Source organism: Juglans regia, chromosome 2, assembly GCF_001411555.2.
Source record: "Juglans regia cultivar Chandler chromosome 2, Walnut 2.0, whole genome shotgun sequence".
NCBI lineage: Eukaryota > Viridiplantae > Streptophyta > Magnoliopsida > Fagales > Juglandaceae > Juglans > Juglans regia.
Window position 1 is genome coordinate 22,291,316 of NC_049902.1, and position 17,708 is coordinate 22,309,023.

Sequence of the window (17,708 nt, forward strand, 5' to 3'; positions counted from 1 at the left end):
ATGATTATATCAAATTATATCAAAGACCAACATAAGAAAATACAAAGATAGGGAGAACTTGCAAGAAACATATGGCAACCTGATTCGATCAAAATCAACCAACTACTCAAATCTACTAAATACAAATTTTAATCATAAATAGTTCATTAATTCCATCAGAATTTCAAGTTTTACAATTCAAAGTCTGAATAATTCTCAACTCCCTGCTAAAAAGAATTAAAATAAAAGGATTCTCACCGCACTGTACTTTTTATACAACTCCTTTGCAAGGTCCTTGTCATTTACCTACATCAAACAATGAATCCACACTATAATACCGTAACAATAGAAACATGTTTTTCTGTACAGAAATAGACATGCACCAGAAGGTCAAATGAAAATGAACTAAGCAACAATAAGAAACCATAGAAAGTTTATATATCTATGCACACATTGCCATTGAACGCTCATAAAACCAATGACCAATAAGGACAGATTCGTATCTGTGCTTTTTTATCTTTTATTATTGATGAAAAAAAACCATGCAAAGAGGGGCACAACCCCATTACATGGGTAGTATACAAAAGAGGAACAACCAAAAAATCATGCAAAGCCCCTCAAGCTTAAAATTGAAGGAAACCCTAACGAATTGGATAACGAAAAGTAAAAAGAAGTAGCCAATAAAGCACAAGAAGTTGGCAAGAAAATATTGTCAATCTTGAAAATTTGTAAAGAAAATTATAAAATATAATATAAATATTTTATTTTATTTAAATGAAGCAGCTCGTTAACAAGCTCTTAACTCACTCAAATATTAAAGGCTGCTTGTGAACATAAATAAAACTCGATGAAAAGCTTGAGCTCGACTCGTGTTCAAATAAAAACTAAACAAACAAAGCTTGACCGCCTACTACTTGCTCTAACTCGACTCACTTAAAACCCCTAAGTTCAAGCAATCATACATTTTCATAACATAGAACGATAGCACATATCTGGTCAATAAGCAATATTTACTAAGAATGATTGATGACGCCTTTGAATAGAGAGGTTAACATAACAAAAAAGGGAAAAAGAAATGAATAAGTTTATAACTTGATTATGAGTTGTTTAAATGTGACCTTTGATTACTAATTTAATAAATTAGATATTGAAAAAAAAAAAAAAAAAAAAAAGAAGAAGAAGAAGTGCTTAGATTCTAAATTGTCAATTATTTATTGGCATGACCTTTCATTTTATTTTAAATTTAAACAACCAAGTTTATCATCGTTTAAAGCAAGAATGGATGATGCAGCTCAACCGAAACAAAACCTTTGCTTCAAAAATTATATATGTTATAGATAGGTTGGTCTTATTAAAATTATAAAATTTATGTTTCCCAAGTTGGGTGTTTCTTATTGTGTACTTAATGTGTATTTTGGTCGTATCCTCTGCACTTTGAATAAGATTGCATTACTATTCAACTCAAGGCCTACAACTATGGCCTGCACACCATGTGGAAATAACAAAAATGCCCTTTATGATTCTTATCCAACCACATATTCTACTACTTTCCCTCCCAGCTGCCAAACCTGTGATAGAAACCTCTGCAACTGTTGTTGCCAGTGGGAAGGTTGGTGAGCTGGGAGAATAAGCAGTACACTCTATATCAATCAAGACACCAATGAAATGTTAGTATAAGGCTATGGCTGACTTATTAGAGAAGAGGGAGAGTGGGGTGTTGTGGGCCTAAGCAGTTAATGGACCATGGGCCTGGTATGGTTCATTACATGCTAGGCCATCTCCGGTCATGCCCAGTCCAGCTGGGAAGTCAAAACGAGACTATTAGAAAGCACGGAAGTGAGCCAAAAAAAGCTCGTGAGCCTAATGACTAACAAACTCAACTCAGCAAACAATAAAGGGAAGCGTCCACTAATTCCACAAGCTCCAACTGGGCCCAGTTCAAAAAAATCCTCAGAATAGTAGGTAAAAAAAATGAGACAGCTGAGAAGTCAAAACGAGATTATTAGAAAGCATGGAGGTGAGTCAAAAAAAAGTTCGTGAGCTTAATGACTACCAAACTCAACTCAGCAGACATTAAAGGGAAGGGTCCACTAATTCCACAAACTCCAACCCAGCCTAGTTCAAAAAACCCTCTCAATAGTAGGTCAAGAAAAGAGACAGGTACTAAAGAAGGGGTGCAGGAGAGCACAAAATCACAGCTCAATGATGCATAGAAAGGAACACCATTGGGTTGTGAAGCTTTGGCCAACATTTCAGCCATTATTACGTCAGAGACTCAAGCCACCCATTATGTAGAAGTAGAGATACCTAGCGAAGGGAGTTTCAATTTGTCATGCAGGTGCAATATCTGCTGTGTAGGGGCATTTAAAGTGACCAAGAAACCGCTCATGCACTTAGAATCAGAGCCTTCCAAGGCCTAGAGCACCACAAGCCAATTATCAGTTCCCAACTCCCTTTCAACACTCCCCTTTTCCTCTCAAATTTACAAACCGGGGGGGACAAGAGGCCATGGAGGAAACTAGTGGGTCTTGTGAGACTGATAAGTGCAGTAGCTTTGGCAGTGGCGATTTGGTTTTAGCGGAAGTACCAAAACGGGGGAGAAGAGATGGGTAATTGATCTTTGTCATTAAAGGGGGAAGAAGGCAATACTAAGGTTTCATCCTCTCCAACCATAAGTGGGGCACAGGAATAACTCTAGAAAGGGGACTGAATTATTGCTGTTGGTTGGGATTGATCCAAGTATCAATGCAGAGCCTAATCCTAATGCAGGGGCCATCCTCGGTAGGAACCAATAAGGTGTGAGCCATTAGAAGTCGACTTTCCTGGTTAAAGAGATCCCTTTGAAAGGATTGGGTAGGAGACTTCAGATAGGGTACTGCAGAAGGTGGAGAACTTCATGAAGGGGATATCATGTGAGGGCTTTGAATTGAATGGCCTTCTTTTAAAACCATTGAAGCTAGATATTCCCCAGGAAAGATGGTATGTAGCCCCAAATCAGATAGTACAGGCAATAAATATGCTCAGAGAATGGAAGGTTGAAACACACAAGTCCATCATTTCTACCACTCTTAATGTTGTGCATATGGAGAGAGAAATCTCATACAATATACAAAAGCTGAAGCATCCTCTTTGTAAAATATTGCGCCATTTCCACTTATTTCTCTTATACCTTGGTTTCGTTGCCATCTTCTTCTTGAAAACCCATCTGACTTGGTGGTCGTGAAAGGTTCCAAAATTGGTTTCCCTCCTAGAGATGAAACTCTTTGTGGCAATGTTGGGTGGCCATCTCTTTTGTGAAAAACGTTGCAACAGCAGAGACTCCAGCACCAAGCCCTACATCTGAAGTTGTCATCTTTATGCCCACTTTAGTTGCATCTCTTGCAATTTTGACTTTCGGTTTGTCTCCCCCACCCACCCCTTCTCTATGTATAAATTGACAAGTACATCGAATTTCTCATGACTATGAGAGAGGTATGAAAATATAATAGAGCTAAACTCAATAATTTCCTGCACAACACGTGGATAAATTGCTAGTACTATTTAGTTTTCAAAGCATTAAGTCTTACTCATATGAAGCCTTGCTCATATGGAGCTACATCATCAACTATCCCACTATATTATTATTTCTGACACCTAAACCCTAGAGCACTAGATTGGGATGCATCCATCTTTTTTCAAAAACAAATGAAAAGTGCCACGAACTTTTCATTGAGTGGTGTGAAGTCAGGTTTTACACTCCATCCATGTAGAAGGTAAACCCAATTTTGAAATCTTTAAGTGGTAGTTAAAATAGTTTGGAAAACGGACAAGAATTTCAATCTTAGATGCCAATAGAAAAGGATAACACAGAAGAATCAAGAAGCTACCACAGAATCAAGCAGCTCTAACAGAAATAACTTTCCAGACTCCAAAGCAGCAAGACAATCTTCAGTTTCATTTGTCGATCCCACCATATCAGCCAAGTCAGCTAGCTTGTAAAAGAGAGCAGCAACAGAAACACGTCCATACAATTCTGTGTTGATAAATACCTGACAAGAGAAGATATCACGTTATAAAGAAAAATTCCAGCAGTTTATAAACCAATCCAACTTGCATCTCTATTTGCAGTATACCAGCACCAGCAAACTATGAACAGTAACCCAGTCAGCATGCAGTGTTCATATTTACCAGAAAAACCTCGCTTCAACAATTATTAACAGGAAACCAAAAGTCTTTCTTCCAAATCTAATCAACCAGGAGACGCAAAATAATTATAGAGTTTCCTTGAATGACAATATTTCTTGATTAATGCCACTTGGATAAAAGTAGCATCCCTAATTGTAGATTGATAGAACTTGTATTTATTGCTAACATTCTCTGGCTCTCTCATAAATGTAACAAAACTGTAGATTGATAGAGCCACCACAGAGAGAAGGAAAATTTTCAATACCAAATGAATCACCACTTCATACATTTAAATGATGTCAAGGCTAACTGCTTTCAATTCAAATGTCTCATATCGCCGCAGAAGAAAGAGGATTATGTTTCACATTCTCACTAATGAAGAATGTGTTCTACACCAGCAACCAAATTTAGACAAGTCCCAAAATATTTCTAAAATAAATTCAATCATTTTAACATGTCTAAGATGCACAATTTAAAACAACAGAAAATCTTGTGGTCTTAAAAAGAGTTATTAGGAGCAGCTTATTACATCCCTCCCCCAACCCATATAGATTTATGACTGGTCAACAAGATCCATTAGTTAAGACAAATAGAAGCCGTTGACAGATTGTTACCAAATATAATTTGCATAGGTCCACCAAGTATATGGGACATATACACGAGCATCGCCTATGCGTGCTAGTTTTGTGATACAAGAAATTCATGAAAGTCCATTCCATTATATCAATTACAACTGACCAATGGAATAAAGTATTAAAAAATAAATTTCTAAGCTCATCCATTGATCGCTCTCAATCTTCGAAGCTTCTTTCGTTCCTCTCCCTCCAAATACACCACCCTATGCATATAGGGACCATCTTCCACATTGGTACTATCTGAGAATTACCCAAAAGACCTCTCAAAGAAGCTAGGAGATCAATCACCCTCTCGGCATCATTCAAGCTAGTCCCACCCGAGCGAATAATTCATTCCGCACAGTCATGACAATCTCACAATGAACTAATAGATTTCGGACTCCCCATTTTTTTATGCATACAACACCAATCCATAACAATGATTCGGTGTTTCCTTAAAATTGTTAAGTGTGAGGATCTTTCCCAAGTAAGTCTTCAATGCAAAGAAGATTGCCTTTAGGGGTACCTTTGTCTTCAAAATACTCTTTCATGGGAATGGACTTGTGTTCATGGCTTGGTAGGAGCGGACCATGAACTTCACTTTCTTGGAGTGACGCTAGAAAATCTTGTCTTTCATGTCCCCCCGCATACAAGTAGAGTATACTAGGTCATAAAACTAAGAAAATCCGTTAACTTCCCAATCTTGTGCATTTCTAAAGAATGTGACATTCCACTGGGGGAGTACCAATGGATATAACCAAGAGGTCCGCAATCAAGGCTTCTTTCATTCTTACTATACCATAGAATTCTGGATAAGCTTCCTTGAATGCCGTGTTGCACCATATGCATGCCAAAATTTGATTTTGGATCCGTCACCCACCTCAAAGCGGGTATTTCTAAAATATGCATCCCAATCTCTTCTTCTGTGCTTCCAAAGCCCCCACCCCATTTGGCCCACTCGCCTCATTCAAGCACCATCCTCCTCATGCTTCACCGCACTTCAATTCTATGACGCTTCTCCACAAGGTCCCCGCTCTTGACAGTATCTATAAAGCTATTTGCCCAATAAAGCCCTGTAAAAAATAAACCTACCAATTCTTGATACCAATTCCTCCTTCTAAAACAGGGGTGCATACCGTGGCCCATTTCCCAACTGAAATTTAAACTCATCATTCATTCCCCCCAAAAGAAATCTTGCTGGAGTTTTTCCATACATTGAGACACCTTGGTGGGGAGCGGGAATAATGATAGGAAGTAGGTCGGCAAGTTGGAGAGGATATTTTTAATTAAAGTGACCCAACCACCTTTGGATAAGTACATCCTCTTCCAACAAGACAATTTCCGCTCCATTTTCTTTAACACATCATCTCAAGTGATTTCAACTTGAACAGAGCACCTAAAGGAAGGCCAAGTCAGCAAATAAGATATCTTGCATCCAACAATGGAAGCCATGTTCTCCACGTTAGAAACATCCCACTGGAACTACTTCTAATTTGACCAAGTTCACCTTCAATCCCGAAATAGCTTTGAAGCATAGGAGCCCTCATGGCTTGAATATGATTATGTCTAGCCCCACAAAAGATTAGAATGTTGTCGGCAAATAATAGGTGAGATATGGTGAGTGAGCCGATATTTACCTCCCCACTAAGAATCCATATAGGAATTCACCCTCCACAACTCCTAAGATCATCTTACTAAAGGCTTCCATTACAAAGACAAATGGTAGCGGGGATAGAGGATCACCTTGTCTCAAACCTCCATTTAAAGAATCATTTGTGTGCCATTCACCAAGATAGAGAAGCAAGTCATTGAGATACAATGGTTGATCCATGAACACCATTTCTTACCAAAGCCACATCTCTCGAGCATGTAAAGCAAGAATCTCCAATTGACACAATCATAAACCTTTTACATGTCAAGTTTGCACAAAAATCCCGACTCTCCCGACTTGAGCCTACTATCCAAGCATTCAATGGCGATGAGCACTAAGTCAAGAATTTGCCTAACTCTAACAAATGCATTTTGAGGCTTTGATATTAGCTTGTCTACCACCAAGCTCGATCTATTCACCAAGACCTTCGAGAGGATCTTGTACATCCCGCTCACCAACCTAATGGGTCAATAATCTTTTACCTCAACCACAACGGGTTTTTTGGAATGAGAGCAATAAAAGTTGCGTTGAGATTTTTTTCAAACATTCCATTTTCATTAAATTCATGGAAGACAATGTCATCTTTGATCACTTCCCAACAAGTTTGTAAAAAAAAAGTCATAGAGAAACCATTTAGACCTGGAGCTTTGTATCCCATCATACTTTTGAACGCTTTCAAGATCTCCATCTCTTCAAAAGGTCTCTCAAGCCATGCCACTTCTTGTGAATTGAGAGCATCAAAAGTAAGTCCATTAAAGTTCAGTCTCCAAGATAATTGCTCCGAAAGCAAATTCCCATAGTAGTTAACAAGGTGATATGTGATCTCGGGTTGGTTTGAGGTAGCCACGCCATCCACCATCAATGTCTCCACAACATTGGTTCTCCTATGCAAAATAGCCACCCAATGGAAGAATTTGGTGCATTTATCCCTCCTCCTTCAACCATAAGGCTCTCGAATTTTGTCTCCAAGATATTTCCTCCAACAGAGAAACCCTTTCAAGTTCAATAGACACTTGGATCAAACACTTTTCTGAATAAGCGAGAAGATTGAAAACATCATTCAAGGACAGTCAATCTCCCTCTAGAAGTCCCAAAACATGCCTATATATAGGCTAGATCATAAGGAGTCATGGTTGAAAATGACGAAAATGCCCTTCAAACAAGCAAAACACAAAAAAGAGTGTAAAACCACAATTCTGTCTGCTCTGATGTAAGAGGCTCGGTCAACCAAGCTATACCACAATCCACAAAGGTAGACCAAGTATCCCATGAGCATCCTGCAACATGAGTCAGACCCTTGGTCAAAGCATGAGTCTATCTCAAAAGGCAATCACTAATGACCCCATACTTTTGAATTTATAGCCTCATTTAAGTCTTCCCAAATTCTTGTAAACCTACAGCAGACTTCGAAAAGTCCCCTCTTAGGTTATTGTCTCCTAACCAGAATTATCTTAGCTGAAAACCCAATTTATTTAGAATATTTCCAAGTTTCCCAAAAGCAACTACAGACTAATTTTACTAGAAAAAAATATTCACTTTATATACATTATTCTTAAAATGTCCAACTTTCTATATTTAGATAGTTACTTCAGTCAGCTCAGGATCGGCACTTTTTGCCAATAATGACACTTCAGTCTTCGCATCAAAGTTGTCTTGCAATTCAGCTTCAAAATCCTCATCAAAAGCAACTGTAAAAGAAATATCACAGCTTATTAGACTAAAAGAATATGGACATAACACGGAAAAATTGAGCATACAACATACCAGAACCATAAAGAGAGAGTAGTTTGAGCTCTTTAATGTAGTACTTAATAGTCCTGGGATTTGAGAGCCAAAGCCCAGTCAAGTGTAAAGCTGCAAGACGAATTGTACGAGGACTTTTTTTGCCTTCCTCTATAATATTTTCAATTAACTGCAACAAATATAAGATAACAATCACTAAAGTTCTGTAGGTAATTTGCATGCACACAAACAAACAGTCAGAGAGAGAGACCACACACCCACTTCAGAGGCCCAGGCGCTTTGTTAGTTACATGCATGTTCTCATCACCAAACACGGATGAATGCAAAACAGAGGAGAGAAGAGCGGCAATAGGTGCAACCCTCCTCTTGTTGCAGCTGACATGCAATATCCAAGAGGAACGAACCAAATGCCACATCATCTGAAACATATAATTGAGAATCCTGAAATGATTTGTGAAGAATTTAAGTAATTTTATTTAAAGAAATATAATTTTTAACAATCATTAAATTATAAAACAATCATTATAATTATAAATCTTACTGAAAGGAGTAGGGTGGTGAAAGACACTTTCGTTGGAAGTTCTACAGTTGTTGGGTTGGTGAAAGCAGTGGAGGCTTGTGTTATGGCGGGGGACAACAAGTACTTTTATAGAACAATTACAGATGTAAAAATAGTATAACTTGCACAAGGGCGAGGGCAGTATTTCGGAAGGGGGAGCAGTTACCGTTGGAGGCAAGACAGAGTTAAATTTGAGAGGGTATCAAGACTTGCCTAAATTCAAACTAGGTGTTAATCCTGGTGGGGTTGAGGTGCTCGATGGCAGCTTGTCAGAAGGAAGTGCGTACAGTAATCTATGGAATGAAAGCTCAGATGTTGGTGTCAAAGGAGATTGAATGGATTGATCAGACAAGTGGATGAGGGATTGGGCTCGGGTATGGACTTGGATCGAGTTAAAGAGGTGGGCTTGAACAATCAGCAAAAACTGAAGGGATTTTATAATCCCAATCCAGAACCACATTTCTTTTCATGGAAACGCATATGGAGAAAATGTGCAACCTGAGAAAGCGTGGGATTATTGTTAAGGATTGGTGCTCTATGTGCAAAAAATGTGGTGAATCTGTGGATCATTTATTACTCCATTGTGAGGTGGCCAAGGCTTTATGGGGTGAGATTTTAGCAGGACCGGATTAGTGCAGGTGATTCCTAGAGGGTGGTGGATTTTCTACCTAGTCGTAGAGGACTTCAAAATAACCATCAAATGGCTACAATGTGGAATTCGATTCCTTTATGTCTCGTCTCATGTGATGTATTTGGTTGGAAAGGAATGGTCAGAACTTTGAGAATAGGGAATGCTCATTGGATGACCTTAGATGCATCTTTTTCCACACTTTATTCTTGTGGGTTCCTGTAATTGTCCTTAATGATGCTAGCTTTCATGATTTTCTTGTATCCTTATGTAGCCTCTAACTTGTAACTAGGTGTTCTCTTTGTATACTTCCTGTGTACTGGGGCTTAACCAGTTTTCTAATGAGAGATTGACAGAGATACCTGATTGCAAATTTCTTTCAGGTGTCAATTTTGCGAAAGTTGAAAATTGAGGCCTCGAATTGAATAAAGGTGAAAATCCAAGTACTGATTTTGCAATTAACTCAAAAGAAGTAACATCTATAAAGAGTCAACAACATGCTCTGAATGTCAGAGCATTCCCCTTCAGAGTTAAGTGGTGAGTTTCTCCTTTTATTTGGAGAAAAAGTATGGGATTGACTTCAATGAAAAAAAAAGGTTCATCAGGTAACTCTATTAACAGGCAGCCAGAAACAATGAAAGATGATCCATTGCAGCAAATCCAGCCCTCTCCAAAACATGATAACAATAATCAAATTTTTAGCAGTACAGGCACGTCAATAGTTGTGTGACCTGAAAGTTATCCAGCCACATCAGGGAAATCACAAACATATGCAACCTTGCATCAGAGATGCACAAAGCATTCACACAACCATATCCATCCACAGTGACTAATAAACTACAGATGCGTATGCTCATGAACACAAATTCAGTATCAAAGTTGTGGGGTGAACCTGGACATCCACACCATTGCACGAGGAAATAACTGAATGCAAAGTTCCTTTAGCAAAAAGCCCCAAAGCCAATCTGACTGATCTCAGCATGGATAAAACAGAGTCTTCCCCAGCATTCTCAAGGCTGCAAATTTATTTGGGGCCAAAGAGTGAAAAACAAAGAAAAAAAATATGCATTTTGCAGTATAGCCACAATTGTAACAAGTTTCATCTGGAAGCCAACTTGGGACATTATCTAACAACAACAGATGCAGACCATTTCAACACTATGAGAGAAGTTGGGTAAAGAGGTCTCATGCGAAAGCATGGTTGGTTGCAGTTCCTAAAATGTTAAAAAGAAAAGCAATAAACAGCATTTCAATCTTCGCTTGCACGCACAAGAGGGAGATATAAGAGAAAGCATACTGAAATTGAATGTGATTATTGCCCAGAACTGCTCACCCCCACCCAAGATGCCAAGAGAACAAGAAGCACAAATACTTGATGGATGATAAAATATAAATAGTTCTATAACTATTTCTTACCTCTCGACAAGGTCAGTGAAGATCAATCTGAGAGCAGCTTCTGAGTAAACACAGTTACCTTCCTCTAAATGAAGCCCACTCACATCGGCATGGCTTGGAATTGACAAAAGGGATTCCAGACACAGCCACTGAATAAGTCACAATCAACAAAGAGTTAGGATCTTTTCATCAATCTAGCATCATCATTTACACAGATGGAGAGATCTAGTAGTTGTTTGCAAACTTTTTTTTTTTATATAAGTAGTTGCTTGCAAACTAATTAACCTTAAACAAATTAATAGCACCAATAGTTCATGATACATGCATGGCATTGCAAATAGAAAAGAATATGTATTACCTATATACTTTATAAAGCATCTACATTGTAGTCTATTGAGCCACCTCATCATTTTGTTTTATTTTATTTTTCATTTTATTTTATTGACCTATATAACCCTTCATATACAAAAGACCTATCATTGTATTGTCTTTATTACCACAACTAACCCGCTCGATTTGTTGACATTAAGATTTAGGGGAGAGAGAGAGAGAGAGAGAGAGATTTGTAGACATGAAGATTTAAGCTTACTAATTTAATAGAGGAAAAAAAACTTTTCATCTTATAGTGATTATTGATTTCCCATTACTTGTCTCTTTAGTTTTCCCACCACTTAACTCTTTTACCATTTTGATAGTATTTTTCCAAATAAAAAAAAGACTTCATCTTATTATAGTTATTGACACTTGCCCATTTGGCTTCTTCACCTTTTTTTTTTTTTTTTTGATACGTAAAAGATAAATTATATAAATAAGAATGAATAAGGCCTAAGCCATGTACACAGGATGGCTTCTTCACCTTTTAACTCTTCTACTTTGAATTCTTTGTATTCTCACCAGTGAGTTTTGATATTTGTTGAGATATAATAATTCATTACTCAAGATTATAAAAATATTCTTGTATTTTAGACTCTGTGACAGAAATTTTAGACAGTCAATGCATGATAGTTAAGTAGTTATTCCCGTGCATCGTGCAGGTCGATGACTAGTTAAACATGAAATGGCATGCACTTAGCACTAGCTGATCACATAATTACAGCAAAAAACGTATAATACTAATAATGATGGTGAGCAAATACTAGAATAATAATTCCATTTTATGCCCATTCATACCGAAAATCCAATTTCAGGTGTTATTGCAAACAGCATGATTGCCAAAAGAAATAATCACCAAAATAAAGTTCAAAGAAGACAAATCCATAACCTTCCAATTCAGTAGAACTGCTCGGCGTGTCCTTGCCAAAACCCCAACTGCAAGAAGATTATTGATGTTTTGAAGAAAAGAAAGGGCCAAGGAATCTAATAGAGGTGTGCCTTCTAGTTTAAGTAGAAGGAATTTATCATTTTCCCTAATAGTATCCAAAATTTGAGGAGAAAACACAGACGCTAGCGCTCTGAGAGCAGGAGCTAATGCTTCATATCCTGCAACAGAGATTTCTGCTCCAGTCTACATTGGAGCTTACAGATTATTATTTAAAGTAGCTCATAACAATCTAACAAAATCTTTTAAACAAAAACCAGCATGATTTTAGATTGGCTATAGAACTTGCAACATGCCTCTGAATCACAAGATGGAAATGAAACAATCTTCAAGAAGAACTTCCACAAAAAGCTAGAAGCAAAATTTAGCAGAACATCACTTTTAAATTTTGCACACCATGATGAGATAGCTGCAACAGACTTCACGGCTGTTACCTGTTTATGCATACAGAAGGAAGACACAAAGAAAATAAAAAATGAATTACCAATAAGGACTACTCCATAAAAGCAACATATAAATGCAAGAAGCAATGGCTCAGAAATGAGTTAAAACAAACACCAGAAAAAGACATTGGCATGTCCAAACTGAGAACAAAACAATTCTTATAGAACTTCATAACTTGGTATTCATAGAGCAAAATAGTATGTAAAATATTTAGAATTTTCAATTAATAAAAGAATGCTCACTGTGGTAAGCAGTTATAAGTTAATTTTTGCAAAATATACATAAAAAGAAGAAAAAATAAAAGGTGCAATTAGCATGAATGTGGTAGAAGCATATGTAACTGTATGCATGTGTCTTTGCCAATGTATATATAGACCGAAAAATCATTTCAATTTTCCATACTAGATCGATTTAATAAAGCAAACAAAAGAAAAGCCCAGAAAGATTTACAGCTTGCAGCACAGCAGCAGTGGTGGAAGATGACAACCGGCGTTGACTGGGGCCTCCAAGTTTTCCTCTCACAGAACTAGGCAGATCCATATCATCTATCGCTGTGCTGGAAGAATATATGGAACAAGACAGGTTTGCAAATGAGACTAGTTCCTCCTGCAAGCCAGTCAGAATATTCAGATTACAGTACCATCAATTCTAAGCACGTATAAGAGGTAGAGACTTTGAAAAGTAAGGTGCAATCAGTTTCCAGTACCAATATAAGAAGAAAAATCTCAGTGAAATTCTCAATTAAAATGGCTACTTCTCCATCATTCAATAGAAACAGTGTCTCAGGTGAGCTAAATTCTGATCTTCTTTGAACTTCAGTACCATATTCAGCAGCTCTTTCATGCATTATTTGAAGCTCATGAACCAAACTCAGGGTAAGGATGAGAAACTTCACAGGTATCCACTCCATATCATTGTTTTGATTGCAAATATTTGCACCATGATTTTGAATAAACTGCACAGACAGGTAAAACATGTGTCAGAACAACTATTGGATGACAAAACCCTTGATGAATAAAAAATAATATTTTTATAATATAACAAGCAAACAGAATGAATAACAACAGTTAATCATGCATGGAGGACAGCATCTGACAGATAGATGATTTTTTTTTCTTTTGATAAGTAGTATATGCTAATTATACCAAACAAAAGGTAAAATTATAATGCATTCTAGTGGCCAACAAAAGATATCACATGAAGTTATTTTGTGCAGTAAGCTTGCTGTAGCATAATGGCTTAGAAAAAATCTAGAAATGCAATAACATATTTTGAAGGAAAAACTCAACTATGGCAAATTTAGGATGAAAATACACTTGAAATAGATGCAACCAAGCAGCATTTAAGATCCTTTACCAAAGTGATATGCATGCTAGATGTATTTGTTGGCATCCATGCATGTTTGTACATACACATAAATGCATGTAAGCATGCATGCATTACCTTAGGAAAAAAACTCCAAGACATTATGCAGAAAAAAAATTCTAAAAAGAATTGCATAGATAGCAAGGGAGAAAAATGTTTTGATTTTCATTCTGATAGCGTAAATTTTCCATACCGGTGCAGTAACCAGTATAGTTAATCCCCCATGCTCCGTTTCACTCTAAATTACAGGCTGTTTTAGGTTGTCCCAACTATTCCAAATAGTTCCGGCCATTTGTCAACCTCCAATAGTATACATAATTTTATATTTTATCTTTGAAATATAAGAACTTATTTATGCATTTAAAATGGGGTTCTTTATGCATTTTTTATTTATAAGTAAGAGAAAAACTTTATTGATAGTAAAAGGCATAGCCCAAGTACAAAGGAAGTATATACAAAATACAACTAATAACCACTAAGCACTAGTGATGGATTCAAGCGAATTATGAAAATTGTCCCCATTACAAATAATGACCAGGCCCAAGAAAATAATGTTTTAAAAAAGATTCTCTCCAACCCGTCCAAGGAAACACTCCCAGTCTTGAAAGCACCTATCATTTCTCTCCATCCACAAATACCACAAAATACAATGAGGGATCATTTTCCACACAGCGGCGATGTGAACATTACACCTAAGATCGTCCAACACTTATATCCACTACTCTTCCTGGCACAACCCACGTCGTGCCAATCCGGTTAAAGATCTCATCCCACAAAAACCTAGCACCTCACAATGTAACAATAGATAATCCACAGATTCTCCATTTTTCTTACACGAAGAAACACCAATCCATAATGATGAGGCCCGATTGCCTTAAGTTGTCAATGGTGAGGATTCTCCCAAGGGACGCGGACCAAGCAAAGAAAGCAATCCTAGAAGGTACATTTACGGGTGGCAACAGGCCTCCGCATCCCACCTGCCCACCCTCTGTTCGGCCCACCCACCTGGGGCGGGCATGCGGGCTGCCCCCCGCATGCATTTGGGTGCCAAGGGACTGGACCCATGATGGGCCCAAGCCCGCCCAGGGTTTCCCCTGTCTACCTGGCCCTATATATTTAAAGGAACTTCTCTTCCTTCCATTAAATATAGGCTGTAAGTTTATCATTGATTAATAAGAGAATTATTTTCTTCTCTAAAATCAACATGGTATCAAAGCCACCTTTGATCCATAGATAGATGACAAAATACAGGATGACAATGGCTCCGCAAAGTCAATCCCTCTCTGAAGTCACCTCCCATCCTGAAACCTTAGCCACAAGCAACAATGGAGGATCAAATGGCAATATTCTACCATTACAGGGCACAAACTCAATGGACAGAATTATCGGTCACAATCAGTAATGATGTTCATTTGCGGAAAGGGAAGAGACGAATACCTCACCAAAGTAGCAGCCCCACCAAGCAAAGAAGATCCGAAGTACAGAACATGGAAGTCAGAGAACAACATGGTGATGTCTTGGCTTATCAACTCGATAACAAACGACATACGAGAAAATTTCCTATTGTATGTGACCGCAAAGAAAATCTGGGATGCAGCCAAAGAAACGTATTCTAGCTTTGATAACTCATCCAAACTATTCGCTGTTGAAAGTATTCTTCACGATCTACGCCAAGGAGATCTCACGGTCACTCAATACTTCAACACTCTCACACGGAATTGGCAGCAATTAGACATGTTTGAAGAATACGATTGGAACTGCCCAGAAGATGGAATCAAATACCGGAAAATCATTGAAAAGAAATTCTGTTGAGCCTCAACAAGGACCTTGATGAAGTTCGAGGAAGAATCATGGGGCTAAAACCGCTACCTAGCATTCAAGAGGCGTTTTCAGAAGTGCGTATGGAAGAGAGTCAAAAGAAAGTGATGATGGGACCACCAACTACAGCTCACAGCCCTAAAGGATCTGCACTCTCGAATCAAGGCCTCAACATCAAGCTGGAGACAATAGACCGAGAAAAGGATGACCTTGATGCGATCACTGCCAAAAGACTAGTCACACCAAGGAGACCTGCTGGAAGATCCATGGAAAACCCGCCAATTGGAAGCCCTCACGTCCATTCAACAACAAAGAAAGTCGTGGACATCTGGCCTCCTGTGACGAGAACCACACACAGCCAGAACAGAGTCTATTCAGCAAAGAACAAATGGAGCTTTTGCAAAAATTGATCAACCAGCAACAATTCTCCAATACCTCAGTCATTGGAACCGAATCTTTGGCTCACAAAGATAATTTTTTAAATGCTCTTAGGGCAACAAGAGAGAAAATCAGCCCGTGGATTGTGGATTCAAGAGCCTCCGATCACATGACTGGAGATGCAAGGATTTTTAATACTTATAGTCCATGTCATGAAAATTTTTCTGTCAGAATTGCAGATGGGTCTCTCTCAAGAGTAACGGGAACAGGTTTTGTGGTTATATCAAAGAACCTCACCCTAAACTCCATCCTCTTACTCCCAAACTTAGATTGCAATTTACTTTCTATTAGCAAACTCACTCAAGAGCTTAACTGAGTTACTAAATTCTTCCCAAACTCGTGTGAATTTCAGGATTTGAATTCGGGGAAGACGATTGGCAATGCTAAGATGTGCTCAAGGCTCTATATCCTCAAGGTTGGTGATCTTCCGAAACAACAAACTCACAAGGCAAATTCGGACAAGGCAAACAATCAGTCTACAAAAATTTCTTTTTTTGTTTCTCGTTTCAATAATGATAGTGCAGTTATGTTATGGTACTATAGACTAGGTCATCCAAATTTCATGTACCTTCAAAAACTTGTTCCTTCATTATTCAGCAATAAAAGTCCAAAAGATTTTCAGTGTGAAGTTTGTCAATTCACTAAACATGCCCGTAACCCTTATTCAATTCAACCATATAAAAAATCATATCCATTCTCAATGATCCATGGTGATGTCTGGGGACCTTCACGTATCAAAAATATTATTGGGACTCGCTGGTTTATTTTATTCATACATGATCACACTAGGATCACTTGGGTGTTTCTCATGAAAAAAAAAATCAGAGGTTGGGCAAATCTTCAAAATCTTCAACACTATGATTCAAACCCAATTCCATACCAAAATACAAATCTTTAGGACTGATCATGCAAAGGAATACTTTTTTGATAAGTAATAATATTATACAAATCAGAGGTTTGTTTCTCATGATGTCTGTAAGCTAAGGCGTTCTCTGTATGGGCTCAAGCAAGCTCCCCGAGCTTGGTTTGAGAAGTTTCGGCATTTCACAGTACACTTCTTACCTTCAGTTTTACACAAAGTCAATATGATTCTTCTCTCTTCTTCCACAAGTCTGCATCGGGTATAGTCCTTCTCTTAGTTTATGTGGATAATATTATCATTACTGGCACTATGGCTTGATTATTAAGCTTCAGCAGTTGTTGCATGCGACTTTCCATATGAAAGATCTTGGCCAGCTCACATACTTCATAGAATTGAAAGTACATCATCGGGTCAATGGTATTTTCTAAAACCAGCATAAGTATATTCAAAATCTTATTACCTTGGCTGGTTTGGAGGACACTTCTTCTGTTGATACTCCTATGGAGGTAAATGTCAAATACAAGAAAGATGAAGGGGACCTTCCGGATGATCCTACTCTCTATCGGCGCTTGGTTGGGAGTCTTATCTACTTGACCACTACTCACCCCAATATCTCCTATGCCGTTCATCAGGTCAGTCAGTTTATATCTTCTCCTCGGCATCTCCATCTTGCTACAGTTCAACGCATCATCCGCTATCTTCGAGGTTCGCCTACTCGTGGGTTATTCTT

At 38.0% G+C, this 17,708-nt stretch overlaps 1 protein-coding gene across 1 annotated transcript in view; it reads right to left on the reverse strand.

Annotated features, from left to right (window-relative positions):
* Nucleotides 1-17,708, reverse strand: part of LOC108983692 — a 63,643-nt gene that overhangs the window by 23,029 nt on the left and 22,906 nt on the right. Inside the window, exons 13-23 of the mRNA XM_035687346.1 lie at nucleotides 13,202-13,450; nucleotides 12,946-13,101; nucleotides 12,348-12,485; nucleotides 11,995-12,237; nucleotides 10,755-10,882; nucleotides 10,231-10,354; nucleotides 8,409-8,570; nucleotides 8,173-8,320; nucleotides 7,996-8,096; nucleotides 3,846-4,007; nucleotides 238-285 (exon numbers count right to left, since the gene is read on the reverse strand). Coding sequence (XP_035543239.1) covers nucleotides 238-285; nucleotides 3,846-4,007; nucleotides 7,996-8,096; nucleotides 8,173-8,320; nucleotides 8,409-8,570; nucleotides 10,231-10,354; nucleotides 10,755-10,882; nucleotides 11,995-12,237; nucleotides 12,348-12,485; nucleotides 12,946-13,101; nucleotides 13,202-13,450 — 1,659 coding nt within the window. The remainder of the gene's footprint in view (nucleotides 1-237; nucleotides 286-3,845; nucleotides 4,008-7,995; nucleotides 8,097-8,172; nucleotides 8,321-8,408; nucleotides 8,571-10,230; nucleotides 10,355-10,754; nucleotides 10,883-11,994; nucleotides 12,238-12,347; nucleotides 12,486-12,945; nucleotides 13,102-13,201; nucleotides 13,451-17,708) is intronic.